The sequence below is a fragment of the Cuculus canorus genome, chromosome 30, assembly GCF_017976375.1.
Source record: "Cuculus canorus isolate bCucCan1 chromosome 30, bCucCan1.pri, whole genome shotgun sequence".
In the NCBI taxonomy this organism is placed as follows: Eukaryota; Metazoa; Chordata; class Aves; order Cuculiformes; family Cuculidae; genus Cuculus; species Cuculus canorus.
The window spans coordinates 275,910-291,418 of record NC_071430.1 but is presented as its reverse complement, the minus strand read 5'-3'; the positions used below and the strand labels follow the sequence as shown (position 1 = coordinate 291,418).

At 57.2% G+C, this 15,509-nt stretch overlaps 1 protein-coding gene across 1 annotated transcript in view; it reads left to right on the top strand.

Annotated features, from left to right (window-relative positions):
• The window catches only part of COL5A3 (collagen type V alpha 3 chain), a 48,465-nt gene that overhangs the window by 24,682 nt on the left and 8,274 nt on the right, over positions 1–15,509 (top strand). The window contains exons 31-50 of the mRNA XM_054051766.1: positions 17–70; positions 150–203; positions 1,078–1,122; positions 5,446–5,499; positions 5,652–5,696; positions 8,187–8,240; positions 8,350–8,403; positions 8,480–8,533; positions 8,626–8,733; positions 8,891–8,980; positions 9,073–9,126; positions 9,314–9,421; positions 9,532–9,639; positions 11,451–11,504; positions 12,549–12,602; positions 12,721–12,828; positions 14,402–14,455; positions 14,591–14,644; positions 14,734–14,787; positions 14,906–14,959. Of these exons, the coding sequence (XP_053907741.1) occupies positions 17–70; positions 150–203; positions 1,078–1,122; positions 5,446–5,499; positions 5,652–5,696; positions 8,187–8,240; positions 8,350–8,403; positions 8,480–8,533; positions 8,626–8,733; positions 8,891–8,980; positions 9,073–9,126; positions 9,314–9,421; positions 9,532–9,639; positions 11,451–11,504; positions 12,549–12,602; positions 12,721–12,828; positions 14,402–14,455; positions 14,591–14,644; positions 14,734–14,787; positions 14,906–14,959 (1,314 nt within the window). The remainder of the gene's footprint in view (positions 1–16; positions 71–149; positions 204–1,077; positions 1,123–5,445; positions 5,500–5,651; positions 5,697–8,186; positions 8,241–8,349; positions 8,404–8,479; positions 8,534–8,625; positions 8,734–8,890; positions 8,981–9,072; positions 9,127–9,313; positions 9,422–9,531; positions 9,640–11,450; positions 11,505–12,548; positions 12,603–12,720; positions 12,829–14,401; positions 14,456–14,590; positions 14,645–14,733; positions 14,788–14,905; positions 14,960–15,509) is intronic.

Below are 15,509 nucleotides of genomic sequence, written 5' to 3'. Positions count from 1 at the left end.
TCTCTCTCTTTTCCAGGGCAAACTGGGTGTCCCAGGTCTTCCGGGCTATCCCGGCCGCCAGGGACCCAAGGTAAGCCCAGAAGAACCTTCGTGGTGTCCTCAGGACCCCGAGTGCCTCCTCAGCCCTGGATTGTCTCCTTTCTTCTCAGGGTTCCACCGGCTTCCAAGGTCCCACGGGGCTGATGGGGGAGAAAGGCAAGAGGGTGAGTCAACGCTGTCCCATCCCACCAGGCTGTCCCCCACATCCTGCTCTCCTCTGACCTCTGAGAGGTCGCAGTCAACCGCTCCGTGTCCAGATGGAGCTCGGTGATGAGTAGTGTCCCTCAGAGGTCCATACTTGGTTAATATCTTCTTCAACCGCAAAGCCGGTGAGGTCGAGGGCACCCGCGGCGTGTTTGGAGGTGACACCGAGCTGAGCAGGTGTGGTTGATGCTCCTGAAGGATGGGATGGTATCCCAAGGGAAGGGATGGTGTCATCCAGAGGGACCTGGATGGGCTGGAGAGGTGGAACCATGTGAACCTCAGAAGGTTCAACGAGGATGTGAGCCACCAAGGTTGGATTTCTATCCAATGAGATCCTGGGCTGCATCCAAAGCCGTGGGACCAGAAGGACCAGGGAGGGGATTCTGCCCCTCTGCTCCGCTCTGGGGAGACCAAACCTGGAGCCCCACGTCCAGTTCTGGAGTCCTCAACCCAGGAAGGACATAGAGATGGTGGAGCGAGGCCGGAGGAGGCCACGGAGATGATGTGAGGGCTGAAGAACCTCCTGTATGAGAGGCTGGGAGAGCTGGGGTTGTTCAGCCTGGAGAAGGCTCCAAGGAGACCTTAGAGCAGCCTATGGAGAAGCGGTGGCTGCTCCATCCCTGGAGGTGTTGAAGGCCACGTTGGATGGGGCTTGGAGCAACCTCACCCCGTGGGAGGTGTCCTCCTGGCGAGGGGTGGATCTCAATGGGCTTTGAGGTCCCTTCCAACCCAACCCATCCCATGGGTCGATGGTTCTTGGGGTTGGAGGGGACTCCCCACCGCTTTGGGTGGGTTGGGGACCGCCCTTCCCACCACCTCCCTTCGTTCCTCCAGGGCAAAGCCGGTCCCACCGGGCAGACGGGACAACGCGGACCCCCGGTGAGGGACCACAGGGTCCACCGGGACCTCATTCCGTGCCCCACATCTCCTCATCCCACACCTCCTCATCTCATTCCCTGCCCCACATCTCCTCATCCCATCCTCCTCATCTCATTCCGTGCCCCACATCTCCTCATCCCATCCTCCTCATCTCATTCCCTGCCCCACATCTCCTCATCCCATCCTCCTCATCTCATTCCGTGCCCCACATCTCCTCACCCCACACCTCCTCATCTCATTCCGTGCCCCACATCTCCTCACCCCACACCTCCTCATCTCATTCCCTGCCCCACATCTCCTCATCCCACACCTCCTCATCTCATTCCCTGCCCCACATCTCCTCATCCCACACCTCCTCATCTCATTCCCTGCCCCACATCTCCTCATCCCACACCTCCTCATCCCATTCCGTGCCCCACATCTCCTCATCCCACACCTCCTCATCTCATTCCCTGCCCCACATCTCCTCATCCCACACCTCCTCATCTCATTCCCTGCCCCACATCTCCTCATCCCATCCTCCTCATCTCATTCCGTGCCCCACATCTCCTCATCCCATCCTCCTCATCTCATTCCCTGCCCCACATCTCCTCATCCCATCCTCCTCATCTCATTCCGTGCCCCACATCTCCTCATCCCATCCTCCTCATCTCATTCTCTGCCCCACATCTCCTCATCCCACACCTCCTCATCTCATTCCCTGCCCCACATCTCCTCATCCCATCCTCCTCATCTCATTCCCTGCCCCACATCTCCTCATCCCACACCTCCTCATCTCATTCCCTGCCCCACATCTCCTCATCCCACACCTCCTCATCTCATTCCCTGCCCCACATCTCCTCATCCCACACCTCCTCATCTCATTCCGTGCCCCACATCTCCTCATCCCATCCTCCTCATCTCATTCCGTGCCCCACATCTCCTCATCCCATCCTCCTCATCCCATTCCCTGCCCCACATCTCCTCATCCCATCCCCCTCATCTCATTCCCTGCCCCACATCTCCTCATCCCACACCTCCTCATCTCATTCCCTGCCCCACATCTCCTCATCCCATCCTCCTCATCTCATTCCGTGCCCCACATCTCCTCATCCCATCCTCCTCATCTCATTCCCTGCCCCACATCTCCTCATCCCATCCTCCTCATCTCATTCCGTGCCCCACATCTCCTCATCCCACACCTCCTCATCTCATTCCCTGCCCCACATCTCCTCATCCCACACCTCCTCATCTCATTCCCTGCCCCACATCTCCTCATCCCATCCTCCTCATCTCATTCCCTGCCCCACATCTCCTCATCCCACACCTCCTCATCTCATTCCGTGCCCCACATCTCCTCATCCCATCCTCCTCATCTCATTCCCTGCCCCACATCTCCTCATCCCATCCTCCTCATCTCATTCCGTGCCCCACATCTCCTCATCCCATCCTCCTCATCTCATTCCCTGCCCCACATCTCCTCATCCCATCCTCCTCATCTCATTCCCTGCCCCACATCTCCTCATCCCATCCTCCTCATCTCATTCCGTGCCCCACATCTCCTCATCCCATCCTCCTCATCTCATTCCCTGCCCCACATCTCCTCATCCCATCCTCCTCATCTCATTCCGTGCCCCACATCTCCTCATCCCATCCTCCTCATCTCATTCCCTGCCCCACATCTCCTCATCCCATCCTCCTCATCTCATTCCGTGCCCCACATCTCCTCATCCCATCCTCCTCATCTCATTCCCTGCCCCACATCTCCTCATCCCATCCTCCTCATCTCATTCCCTGCCCCACATCTCCTCATCCCATCCTCCTCATCTCATTCCCTGCCCCACATCTCCTCATCCCATCCTCCTCATCTCATTCCGTGCCCCACATCTCCTCATCCCATCCTCCTCATCTCATTCCCTGCCCCACATCTCCTCATCCCATCCTCCTCATCTCATTCCCTGCCCCACATCTCCTCATCCCATCCTCCTCATCTCATTCCCTGCCCCACATCTCCTCATCCCACACCTCCTCATCTCATTCCGTGCCCCACATCTCCTCATCCCATCCTCCTCATCTCATTCCGTGCCCCACATCTCCTCATCCCACACCTCCTCATCTCATTCCCTGCCCCACATCTCCTCATCCCATCCTCCTCATCTCATTCCGTGCCCCACATCTCCTCATCCCATCCTCCTCATCCCATTCCCTGCCCCACATCTCCTCATCCCACACCTCCTCATCTCATTCCCTGCCCCACATCTCCTCATCCCATCCTCCTCATCTCATTCCGTGCCCCACATCTCCTCATCCCATCCTCCTCATCTCATTCCCTGCCCCACATCTCCTCATCCCATCCTCCTCATCTCATTCCCTGCCCCACATCTCCTCATCCCATCCTCCTCATCTCATTCCGTGCCCCACATCTCCTCATCCCATCCTCCTCATCTCATTCCCTGCCCCACATCTCCTCATCCCATCCTCCTCATCTCATTCCGTGCCCCACATCTCCTCATCCCATCCTCCTCATCTCATTCCCTGCCCCACATCTCCTCATCCCATCCTCCTCATCTCATTCCTGCCCCACATCTCCTCATCCCATCCTCCTCATCTCATTCCCTGCCCCACATCTCCTCATCCCACACCTCCTCATCTCATTCCCTGCCCCACATCTCCTCATCCCATCCTCCTCATCTCATTCCCTGCCCCACATCTCCTCATCCCACACCTCCTCATCTCATTCCCTGCCCCACATCTCCTCATCCCATCCTCCTCATCTCATTCCGTGCCCCACATCTCCTCATCCCATCCTCCTCATCTCATTCCCTGCCCCACATCTCCTCATCCCATCCTCCTCATCTCATTCCCTGCCCCACATCTCCTCATCCCATCCTCCTCATCTCATTCCGTGCCCCACATCTCCTCATCCCATCCTCCTCATCTCATTCCCTGCCCCACATCTCCTCATCCCATCCTCCTCATCTCATTCCCTGCCCCACATCTCCTCATCCCATCCTCCTCATCCCATTCCGTGCCCCACATCTCCTCATCCCACACCTCCTCATCTCATTCCGTGCCCCACATCTCCTCATCCCATCCTCCTCATCTCATTCCCTGCCCCACATCTCCTCATCCCATCCTCCTCATCTCATTCCCTGCCCCACATCTCCTCATCCCACACCTCCTCATCTCATTCCCTGCCCCACATCTCCTCATCCCATCCTCCTCATCTCATTCCCTGCCCCACATCTCCTCATCCCATCCTCCTCATCTCATTCCCTGCCCCACATCTCCTCACCCCACACCTCCTCATCTCATTCCCTGCCCCACATCTCCTCATCCCACACCTCCTCATCTCATTCCCTGCCCCACATCTCCTCACCCCACACCTCCTCATCTCATTCCGTGCCCCACATCTCCTCATCCCATCCTCCTCATCTCATTCCCTGCCCCACATCTCCTCATCCCATCCTCCTCATCTCATTCCCTGCCCCACATCTCCTCATCCCATCCTCCTCATCTCATTCCGTGCCCCACATCTCCTCATCCCACACCTCCTCATCTCATTCCCTGCCCCACATCTCCTCATCCCATCCTCCTCATCTCATTCCCTGCCCCACATCTCCTCATCCCACACCTCCTCATCTCATTCCGTGCCCCACATCTCCTCATCCCACACCTCCTCATCTCATTCCGTGCCCCACATCTCCTCATCCCATCCTCCTCATCCCATTCCCTGCCCCACATCTCCTCATCCCACACCTCCTCATCTCATTCCCTGCCCCACATCTCCTCATCCCATCCTCCTCATCTCATTCCGTGCCCCACATCTCCTCATCCCATCCTCCTCATCTCATTCCCTGCCCCACATCTCCTCATCCCATCCTCCTCATCTCATTCCCTGCCCCACATCTCCTTATCCCATCCTCCTCATCTCATTCCCTGCCCCACATCTCCTCATCCCATCCTCCTCATCCCATTCCCTGCCCCACATCTCCTCATCCCATCCTCCTCATCTCATTCCCTGCCCCACATCTCCTCATCCCATCCTCCTCATCCCATTCCGTGCCCCACATCTCCTCATCCCACACCTCCTCATCTCATTCCCTGCCCCACATCTCCTCATCCCACACCTCCTCATCTCATTCCCTGCCCCACATCTCCTCATCCCACACCTCCTCATCTCATTCCCTGCCCCACATCTCCTCATCCCATCCTCCTCATCTCATTCCGTGCCCCACATCTCCTCATCCCACATCTCCTCATCCCATTCTCTGCCCCACATCTCCTCACCCCTCTCTCTGCCCCACACCTTCTCACCCCCCTCTTCCCCTCCCGCCTCCGCAGGGTCTCCCAGGAGAGCGAGGTCTTCCTGGTCCCACCGGGCAGCCTGGTCCGAAGGTAGGTGAGAACCTCCAAGGTGGGTCTCTGCTGTCCTTCATCTCCCCACATCCCCGCTGGACTCGGTGCCCCACGGCCGTGGGTGCTGATGATGTGGGGTGGTGGAGAGGGGGTCTTTGCTGTGGTCCTCAGCCCCGTTCCCACCTCCCCAGGGAGATCCTGGCCACGATGGAGCTCCTGGAGCGGTGGGAGAGAAGGTGAGATGGAGGTGGTCCATGCACAGAGGAACGTCGCCCTGCGGCGGCGCTTGGAGAACCTGAGAATCATGGAATCATTCGGGTTGCGACAGCCCTTGAAGCTCATCCAGTCCAACCATCAGCCCACCACCTCCAGCCCACCAAACCGTGTCCCCAAGAGCCACATCTCCATGCTTTTTGGAGCCCTCCAGGGATCCCTCTGTAGACCCTTCCTGCTCTCCAACTGATGGATCCACCTTGTCCCGATCCCTCTGTAGACCCTTCCTGCTCTCCAACTGATGGATCCACCTTGTCCCGATCCCTCTGTAGATCCTTCCTGCTCTCCAACCGATGGATCCACCTTGTCCCAATCCCTCTGTAGATCCTTCCTGATCTCCAACTGATGGTTCCACCTTGTCCCAATCCCTCTGTAGACCCTTCCTGCTCTCCAACTGATGGTTCCACCTTGTCCCAATCCCTCTGTAGATCCTTCCTGCTCTCCAACTGATGGTTCCACCATGTCCCAATCCCTCTGTAGACCCTTCCTGCTCTCCAACTGATGGTTCCACCATGTCCCAATCCCTCTGTAGACCCTTCCTGCTCTCCAACTGATGGTTCCACCATGTCCCAATCCCTCTGTAGACCCTTCCTGCTCTCCAACTCATGGATCCACCTTGTCCCAATCCCTCTGTAGATCCTTCCTGCTCTCCAACTGATGGATCCACCATGTCCCGATCCCTCTGTAGATCCTTCCTGCTCTCCAACTGATGGTTCCACCTTATCCCAATCCCTCTGTAGACCCTTCCTGCTCTCCAACTGATGGTTCCACCTTGTCCCAATCCCTCTGTAGATCCTTCCTGCTCTCCATCCATGGTTCCACCTTGTCCCAATCCCTCTGTAGATCCTTCCTGCTCTCCAACCGATGGTTCCACCGTGTCCCGATCCCCCTGTAGACCTTTCCTGCTCTCCAACTCATGGATCCACCTTGTCCCAATTCCTCTATAGACCCTTCCTGATCTCCAACTGATGGATCCACCTTGTCCCAATCCCTCTGTAGACCCTTCCTGCTCTCCAACTCATGGTTCCACCATGTCCCGATCCCTCTGTAGACCCTTCCTGCTCTCCAACTCATGGATCCACCTTGTCCCAATCCCTCTGTAGACCCTTCCTGCTCTCCAACTCATGGATCCACCTTGTCCCAATCCCCCTGTAGATCCTTCCTGCTCTCCAACTGATGGATCCACCTTGTCCCGATCCCTCTGTAGATCCTTCCTGCTCTCCAACTGATGGATCCACCTTGTCCCAATCCCTCTGTAGATCCTTCCTGCTCTCCAACTGATGGTTCCACCTTGTCCCAATCCCTCTGTAGATCCTTCCTGCTCTCCAACTGATGGATCCACCTTGTCCCAATCCCTCTGTAGATCCTTCCTGCTCTCCAACTGATGGTTCCACCTTGTCCCAATCCCTCTGTAGACCCTTCCTGCTCTCCAACTCATGGATCCACCTTGTCCCAATCCCTCTGTAGACCCTTCCTGCTCTCCAACTCATGGATCCACCTTGTCCCAATCCCTCTGTAGACCTTTCCTGCTCTCCAACTCATGGATCCACCTTGTCCCAATCCCTCTGTAGACCCTTCCTGCTCTCCAACTCATGGATCCACCTTGTCCCAATCCCTCTGTAGACCCTTCCTGCTCTCCAACTCATGGATCCACCTTGTCCCAATCCCTCTGTAGACCTTTCCTGCTCTCCAACTCATGGATCCACCTTGTCCCAATCCCTCTGTAGACCCTTCCTGCTCTCCAACTCATGGATCCACCTTGTCCCAATCCCTCTGTAGACCCTTCCTGCTCTCCAACTGATGGTTCCACCTTGTCCCAATCCCTCTGTAGACCTTTCCTGCTCTCCAACTCATGGATCCACCTTGTCCCAATCCCTCTGTAGACCCTTCCTGCTCTCCAACTCATGGATCCACCTTGTCCCAATCCCTCTGTAGACCCTTCCTGCTCTCCAACTGATGGATCCACCTTGTCCCAATCCCTCTGTAGACCCTTCCTGCTCTCCAACTCATGGATCCACCTTATCCCAATCCCTCTGTAGACCCTTCCTGCTCTCCAACGGATGGTTCCACCTTGTCCCGATCCCTCTGTAGATCCTTCCTGCTCTCCAACTCATGGATCCACCTTGTCCCGATCCCTCTGTAGATCCTTCCTGCTCTCCAACTGATGGATCCACCTCGTCCCAATCCCTCTGCAGAGCTTTCCCACCCTCCAACACTTCCACCCTCCCACCCACTTGGTTGTCCTCTCCCAACTCCCTAAGGAAGCGCTCGACCTCCTCCTCCAGATGGTGGATAAAGAGATTAAACGGGACTGACCCCAACGCTGATCCCTGGGGAAGGGATGGAGCGCGGAGAAAACGAGACGCTGGCCATGGGGAGAAGGTCTGGGTCCTCTGGGGCCGTGGGAAAAGCCCTTCTTCCACTCACAGCGGATTTTTCTCTCCCTCCCGCAGGGTCCCCGAGGTCCTCAGGGTCCCAACGGCCACCCAGGAGCGAAAGGACCCCCTGTGAGTGGTGATGGATTTGTTTTGGGGGGCAGAACCTCCTCCTCTGGTGGGACGTGGGCAGTGGAGCAGAGAACTGAGCGTGTTCCTCACCCCGTTCCTCCTGCCCCAGGGTCCCGTCGGGAAGGACGGTTTGCCGGGACATCCAGGACAGCGTGGTGAGCCGGTGGGTCTTCTCTTTGCCTTTTCCTGGGATGGGGACGCCGGGCAGTTCCCAGCATTGATCTCTCTCTTCTCCGCAGGGATTTCATGGCAAAACCGGACCTCCTGGTCCCACGGGAGTGGTGGGACCTCAAGTGAGTGGTGGGCACGGAAGCAGGAGGGGTTTGTGTGGATAGGAGCTTGGTGGGACCCCCAAAAGAAACATCTCCTGGTCTTCCTCCTGCAGGGGAAATCTGGTGAGACGGGACCCGTGGGAGAAAGGGGGCACCCAGGTCCCCCTGGTCCTCCTGGAGAACAGGGCTTGCCTGGAGCTGCTGGCCGAGAAGGAGCCAAGGTAGGAGGTTCTTCAAGGGTCTGAGTGCTCACCGGGACCACCAAAAGCCTGAGCCAAGCGCGATGGGGACCCTTTGGAGCTCCTTGGGGCGCGAGGGCTCTCCTGGGCTTGGTAGGGCTGAAGGAGAACCGCCTTCTTGGTTCTTTGCACCTCGCAGGGTGACCCTGGTCCTGCTGGAATCCCTGGAAAGAACGGCCCACCAGGTGTCCATGGCTTTCCCGGCACCCGAGGAGCACCTGGAGAGACGGTCGGTGCTCATCCAGCCTTGAAACCACCCTCTTATGAACCTGGGAGAGAGGAGTAAGGTCCTTCCTAACCCTTTTCCCTACTTTCCAACAGGGTCCACCTGGGCTGAAAGGTGGGGAAGGTCCTCCTGGTCCTCCTGGACCCACGGTGAGTACGAAGCATGGTGACGTTTGTGGGGTGACCTGGAGTTTTGGGGCCTCCCTTGGAATATTTCTGCTCATCCTGCTTAAAGTTCTGGTTGATAGAGGTTACTTCTGGGAGAAGGAAGTCCACCAGGGCCTTCTTCATTCCTCTGCTTTCTTCTCTCCATCCCATCTCTCTCTCTTCTCCCCAGGGTTCTCCTGGAGAGCGAGGCCCCACGGGAGCTGCTGGAAGCATCGGATTGCCAGGACGGGGGGGTGCACAGGGTCCCCCCGGTCCTGCTGGTGAGAAAGGCTCCCCGGTAGGTGCCGAGAAGATGTGTGGGGTGAAGCAGGAGGTGTGGGGCACCTCTGTGACCCCTTGTTTCTCCTGTGGGTCCCGGCCAACCCCGTTTTCACCTCCTTCCCACAGGGTGAACAAGGTCCTATGGGTCCAGCTGGGCAGGATGGGATCCAAGGTCCTGGGGGGCTGCCGGGTCCCACCGGTCCTCCTGGTCCTGCTGGAGAAGATGGGGACAAGGTAAATCAGAAGGACCCAAACCATCTTCAGCCGTGCCTCCTTGTTGCTCCACTCCCAACAACCCAAGGAATGCCCCCTGGGATGGGTGGTGGAGATGAATCTCCTCGTAGAGGACATGTTCCAAGGCTTTGAGACCTCCAGGATGGGTGGTGGGGACGAATCTCCTCGTAGAGGGCATGTTCCAAGGCTTTGAGACCTCTGGGATGGGTGGTGGGAACGACTCTCCTCGTAGAGAGATTGGTTCCACCTTGTCCCAATCCCTCTGTAGACCCTTCCTGCTCTCCAACCCATGGATCCACCTTGTCCCAATCCCTCTGTAGATCCTTCCTGCTCTCCAACCCATGGATCCACCTTGTCCCAATCCCTCTGTAGATCCTTCCTGCTCTCCAACTGATGGATCCACCTTGTCCCAATCCCTCTGTAGATCCTTCCTGCTCTCCAACTGACGGTTCCACCTTGTCCCAATCCCTCTGTAGATCCTTCCTGCTCTCCAACTGATGGATCCACCTTGTCCCAATCCCTCTGTAGATCCTTCATGCTCTCCAACTGATGGATACACCTTGTCCCAATCCCTCTGTAGATCCTCCCTGCTCTCCAACTGATGGTTCCACCTTGTCCCAATCCCTCTGTAGATCCTTCCTGCTCTCCAACTGATGGTTCCACCTTATCCCAATCCCTCTGTAGATCCTTCCTGCTTTCCAACTGATGGTTCCACCTTGTCCCAATCCCTCTGTAGACCCTTCCTGCTCTCCAACCCATGGTTCCACCTTATCCCAATCCCTCTGTAGATCCTTCCTGCTTTCCAACTGATGGTTCCACCTTGTCCCAATCCCTCTGTAGACCCTTCCTGCTCTCCAACTGATGGTTCCACCTTGTCCCAATCCCTCTGTAGATCCTTCCTGCTCTCCAACCGATGGATCCACCTTGTCCCAATCCCTCTGTAGATCCTTCCTGCTCTCCAACCGATGGATCCACCTTGTCCCAATCCCTCTGTAGATCCTTCCTGCTCTCCAGCCCATGGATCCACCTTGTCCCAATCCCTCTGTAGATCCTTCCTGCTCTCCAACTCATGGATCCACCTTGTCCCAATCCCTCTGTAGATCCTTCCTGCTCTCCAACTCATGGATCCACCTTGTCACAATCCCTCTGTAGATCCTTCCTGCTCTCCAACTCATGGATCCACCTTGTCCCAATCCCTCTGTAGATCCTTCCTGCTCTCCAACTCATGGATCCACCTTGTCCCGATCCCTCTGTAGACCCTTCCTGCTCTCCAACTGATGGTTCCACCTTGTCCCGATCCCTCTGTAGATCCTTCCTGCTCTCCAACTGATGGTTCCACCTTGTCCCAATCCCTCTGTAGATCCTTCCTGCTCTCCAACCCATGGATCCACCTTGTCCCAATCCCTCTGTAGATCCTTCCTGCTCTCCAACTGATGGTTCCACCTTGTCCCAATCCCTCTGTAGATCCTTCCTGCTCTCCAACTCATGGTTCCACCTTGTCCCAATCCCTCTGTAGATCCTTCCTGCTCTCCAACTCATGGAGAGCATGAACGATTCTCCTCGTAGAGAGCACGTTCCGAGGCTTTGAGACCTCCAGGATGGGTGGTTTTCCCCTCTGGCCTCCTGGGACGGGGGATTCGTGGTTGGCCGCAGGCTGTTGGGTCTGGCAGAGTTCCTTGGCACCATGTCCAAGGTGGTGGCAGCTTGGTGGTTGCTTGGCCGGTGGTTTCCAAGCGGTGGTTTCCAAGCGGTGGCAGCTTTTCCCGACCGCCGGCGTTCCCTCCTCTCTCAGCGCTTTCCCTTTGCTGCAGGGTGAGATGGGAATTCCCGGCCAGAAAGGCAGCAAAGGCGACAAAGGCGATGCGGTGAGTGCCCAGGAGATGCTCTGCTTGGGGCAGGGGTCGTAGAATCACCAGGTTGGAGAAGACCTCTTGGGTCATCGAGTCCAAGCATTCCTATCTGCCACTAAACCGTGTCCCTGAGCGCCTTCCGAGCGGCAGAGCAGCTCTGGATGCAACAGGAAGGAGGTGGGAGATGTTGGTAACACCATGATGAGTGGTGTAGTCACCACAGCAGAAGGATGGAATGTCATCCAGAGGGACCTCTGGATGGAGAAGTGGGGCTGGAGAACCTCAGGAGGTTCCTCAAGGCCACGGGCAAGGTCCTACCCCTGGGTCGGGGCGGTTTCCATCCAGGATGGGGGATGATGGGATGGAGAGCAGCCCTGAGGAGAAGGACTTGGGGTGGGACGAGGAGAAGCTCGACGTGAGGCGACAACGAGCGCTCGCGGCCCAGAACCCCCCCGTGTCCCGGGCTGCATCCAGAGCCACGTGGGGATCTGCCCCTCTGGTCCTCTTGGTGAGACCTCATCTGGAGGGTTGGGTCCAGGTCTGGAATCCTCACCCGAAGAAGGAGATGGAGCTGTTGGAACGGACCCAGAGGAGGCTCCAAGGATGATCCGAGGGCTGCAGAACCTCCCGCCCGAGGCCGGGCTGAGAGTTGGGCTCGGTCAGCCTGGAGAAGGCTCCCAGGAGACCTTATAGAGACCTTCCAGTAGTTGAAGGGTCTCCAAGAAAGCTGGAGAAGGGCTGTTCCCAAAGGCTTGGAGTGATGGGATGAAGGGGAACGGGTGTAAACTGGAGAGGGGCAGATTTAGGCTGGACATTAGGAAGAATTTCACCATGAGGGAGGTGAGACACCGCAACAGGTTGTCCAAGGAAGCTGTGGCTGCCCCATCCCTGGAGGTGTTGAAGGCCAGGTTGGATGGGGCTTTGAGTTCCTGATCCAATGGGAGGTGTCCCCACGGCAGGAGGTGGAACTGGATGAGCTTTAAGGTCCCTTCCAACCCAAACCATTCTCTGATTGTTTGGGAGCTGCTCTGACCCTCAGGGTTCTCCTGTCCCACACAGGGCCCCCCAGGACCAACAGGAATCCAGGGACCCATCGGGCACCCCGGCCCTGCGGTGAGGACCTTCTGAGTGCCCTTCCCACCTCATTTCACTCCTTCTCCTGCACTTCCACCCCAAGGCTTTGGGGTCTTTGTGGGGCAGGAGGTGCTGATCCCAACCCCTTCGTTCGCAGGGAGCCGACGGGGAGCCGGGACGCCGCGGGCAGCAGGGAATGTTTGGGCAGAAAGGAGATGAAGGATCACGGGGTCACCTTGGCCTCAGTGGCCCCCCTGGGCTGCAGGTAAGGTGGGATGGGATCCGATGGGACAGGAGGAAACAAATCCCACCAAACGAACCTCGACGGACCTTGGGCAGCCCGATCCAGTGGGATGTCCCTGCCCGTGGAAGGGGGGTTGGAACGAGGTGATTTCTAAGGTCCCTTCCAACCCAAACTATTCTATGGTTCCATGGTTCTAACCCGAGCGCCTTCTACAACAAGGTGACACCTTTACTGGAGGTGGGAAAGGCTGTGGATGGAGTCTTCTTGGACTTCAGGAAAGCCTTTGGCACTGTTGAGAGAGGGGGATTCTGCCCCTCTATTCCTCTCTGGTGAGACCCTATCTGGAAGACTGCGTCCAGTTCTGGAATCCTCAACGTAAGGAGGAGATGGAGCTGTTGGAACGGGTCCAGAGGAGGCTACGAAGATGATCGGAGGGTTGAAGAACCTCCCGTATGAGGACAGGCTGAGAGAGTTGGGGTTGTTCAGCCTGGAGAAGGCCCCGAGGAGACCTCAGAGCGACCTTCCAGTACCTGAAAGGGCTCCAAAAAAGCAGGAGAAGGGCTGTTCGTAAAGGCTCGTGGCCTCCAGCTGGAGGCCCACCACCGGTGGTGTCCTCAGGGCTCAGTGCTGGGTCCTCTTCAATATCTTTATCAATGACCTGGATGAAGGCTTTGAGTGCACCCTCAGCAAGTTTGCAGATGACACTAAGCTGGGAGGAAGTGTCAATCTGCTGAAGGGTAGGGGGGCTCTGCAAAGGGACCTGAACAGGCTGGATTGATGGGCTGAGGTCAGTGGGATGAGGTTCAACCAGGCCAAACGCCGGGTCCTGCATTTGGGGCACAACAACCCTGTGCAGCTACAGACTAGGGGAAGAGTGGCTAGAAAGCTCCTGGAGGAGAAGGGCCTGGGGGCGTTGATTGATACCCAATTGAATGTGAATCATAGATTCACCAGGTTGGAAAAGACCTCTTGGATCATCGTGTCCATCCATAGTCAGCCATCAATGTGGCCAAGAAGGCCAATGGCATCTTGGCTTGGATCAGGAACAGCATGGCCAGCAGGTCCAGGGAGGTTCTTCTGCCCCTGGACTCGGCACTGGTGAGACCGCACCTTGAATACTGTATTCAGTTTTGGGTCCTTCACTCCAAGAAGGATGTTGAGGCTCTGGAGTGTGTCCAGAGAAGAGCAACGAAGCTGGTGAGGGGCTGGAGAACGTCTGACGAGGAGCGGCTGAGAGAGCTGGGGGTGTTCAGCCTGGAGAAGAGGAGGCTGAGGGGAGACCTTATTGCTCTCTACAAACACCTGAAAGGAGGTTGTTGGTGAGTGCTGACCTCTTCTCCCAAGTGATAGGAGAAGGGGGAATGGCCTCAAGCCGCACCAGAGGAGGTTCAAACTGGACATCAGGATGAAATTCTTCACCAAAAGGGTCATCAGGCCCTGGCAGAGGCCACCCAGGGAGGTGGTGGAGTCGCCATCCCTGGAGGTGTTCAAGAGATGGGTAGAGGAGGTGCTCAGGTTTAGAGGCAGATAGGAATGGTTGGACTCAATGATCCAAGAGGTCTTCTCCAACCTGGTGATTCTATGATTCCCGCAGGGCATGCCGGGCCCACCGGGCGAGAAGGGCGAGAACGGAGACGTTGGCCCCATGGTAAGGAAATCTTGCAGTTCTTCCCTCCCAAAGCTCCTCCTCCGCCTCTTCCTGCTCCACCTCCAGCTTCCCACAGTCTTCTTCTCCCATGGGAGCCGCCTTGTCCACACTGACCCCTCTCCGTGCTTCCCACAGGGTCCTCCCGGCGCTCCAGGACCTCGTGGACCGCAGGGACCCAGTGGTGCTGAGGTGAGAACATCCCCGGGGGTTCTCAGCGGGGGCTTCTGAGGAGCACGAGCTGCCCAAAACCTTAGTGCCCCCCATCTTCTTCTCTTTAGGGCCCCCCAGGAATGCCGGGTGGTGTGGGACAACCAGGACCCGTGGGAGAAAAGGTGAGAACGCATTTGGGAGGGCACCGTGGGGCTCAGTTTGGATTCTGGGGCTGGCGCAGAGCTGCTCGCACCGCTCAGCACCCGACAGCATCTGCCCCGTTGCTTTCTTCTCGCCCAGGGTGAACCAGGAGAAGCAGGAGATCCTGGAGACCCAGGGGAGCCTGGACCACCCGTGAGTGTCGCAGAGGGGAACTTTAGGGGCAAGAAAAAGAGAGAGGGGCCAAATCCTGCAGAAAGCATGGGCAGAGGTCCTGGGGAGCCGGAGAAACACGCTCAGAGCCCAGAAATCCAACATCATCCTGGGCTTCACTCAAAGCCGTGGGACCAGCAGGTGATGGAGGGGATTCTGCCCCTCTGGTGGGAACAAACTTGGACCCTGCGTCCAGTTCTGGAGTCCTCAACACGGGAAGGACACGGAGCTGTTGGAGTGAAGCCAGAGGAGGCCACGGAGATGATGTGAGGGCTGGAGAACCTCCCGTCCAAGGAGAGGCTGAGAGTTGGGGTTGTTCAACCTGGAGAAGAGAAGGCTCCGAGGAGACCTTAGAGCAGCTTCCAGCATGGAAAGGGGCTCCAGGAAAGCTGGGGAGGGGATTTTGATCAAGGAGTGCAGGGATAGGATGCGGGGAACGGTTTTAAGGTGAAAGAGGGGAGATTGAGATGAGATCTTGGGGAGAAACGTTCTCCTGTGAGGGTGGGGAAGCCCTGGACCCGATTGCCCAGAG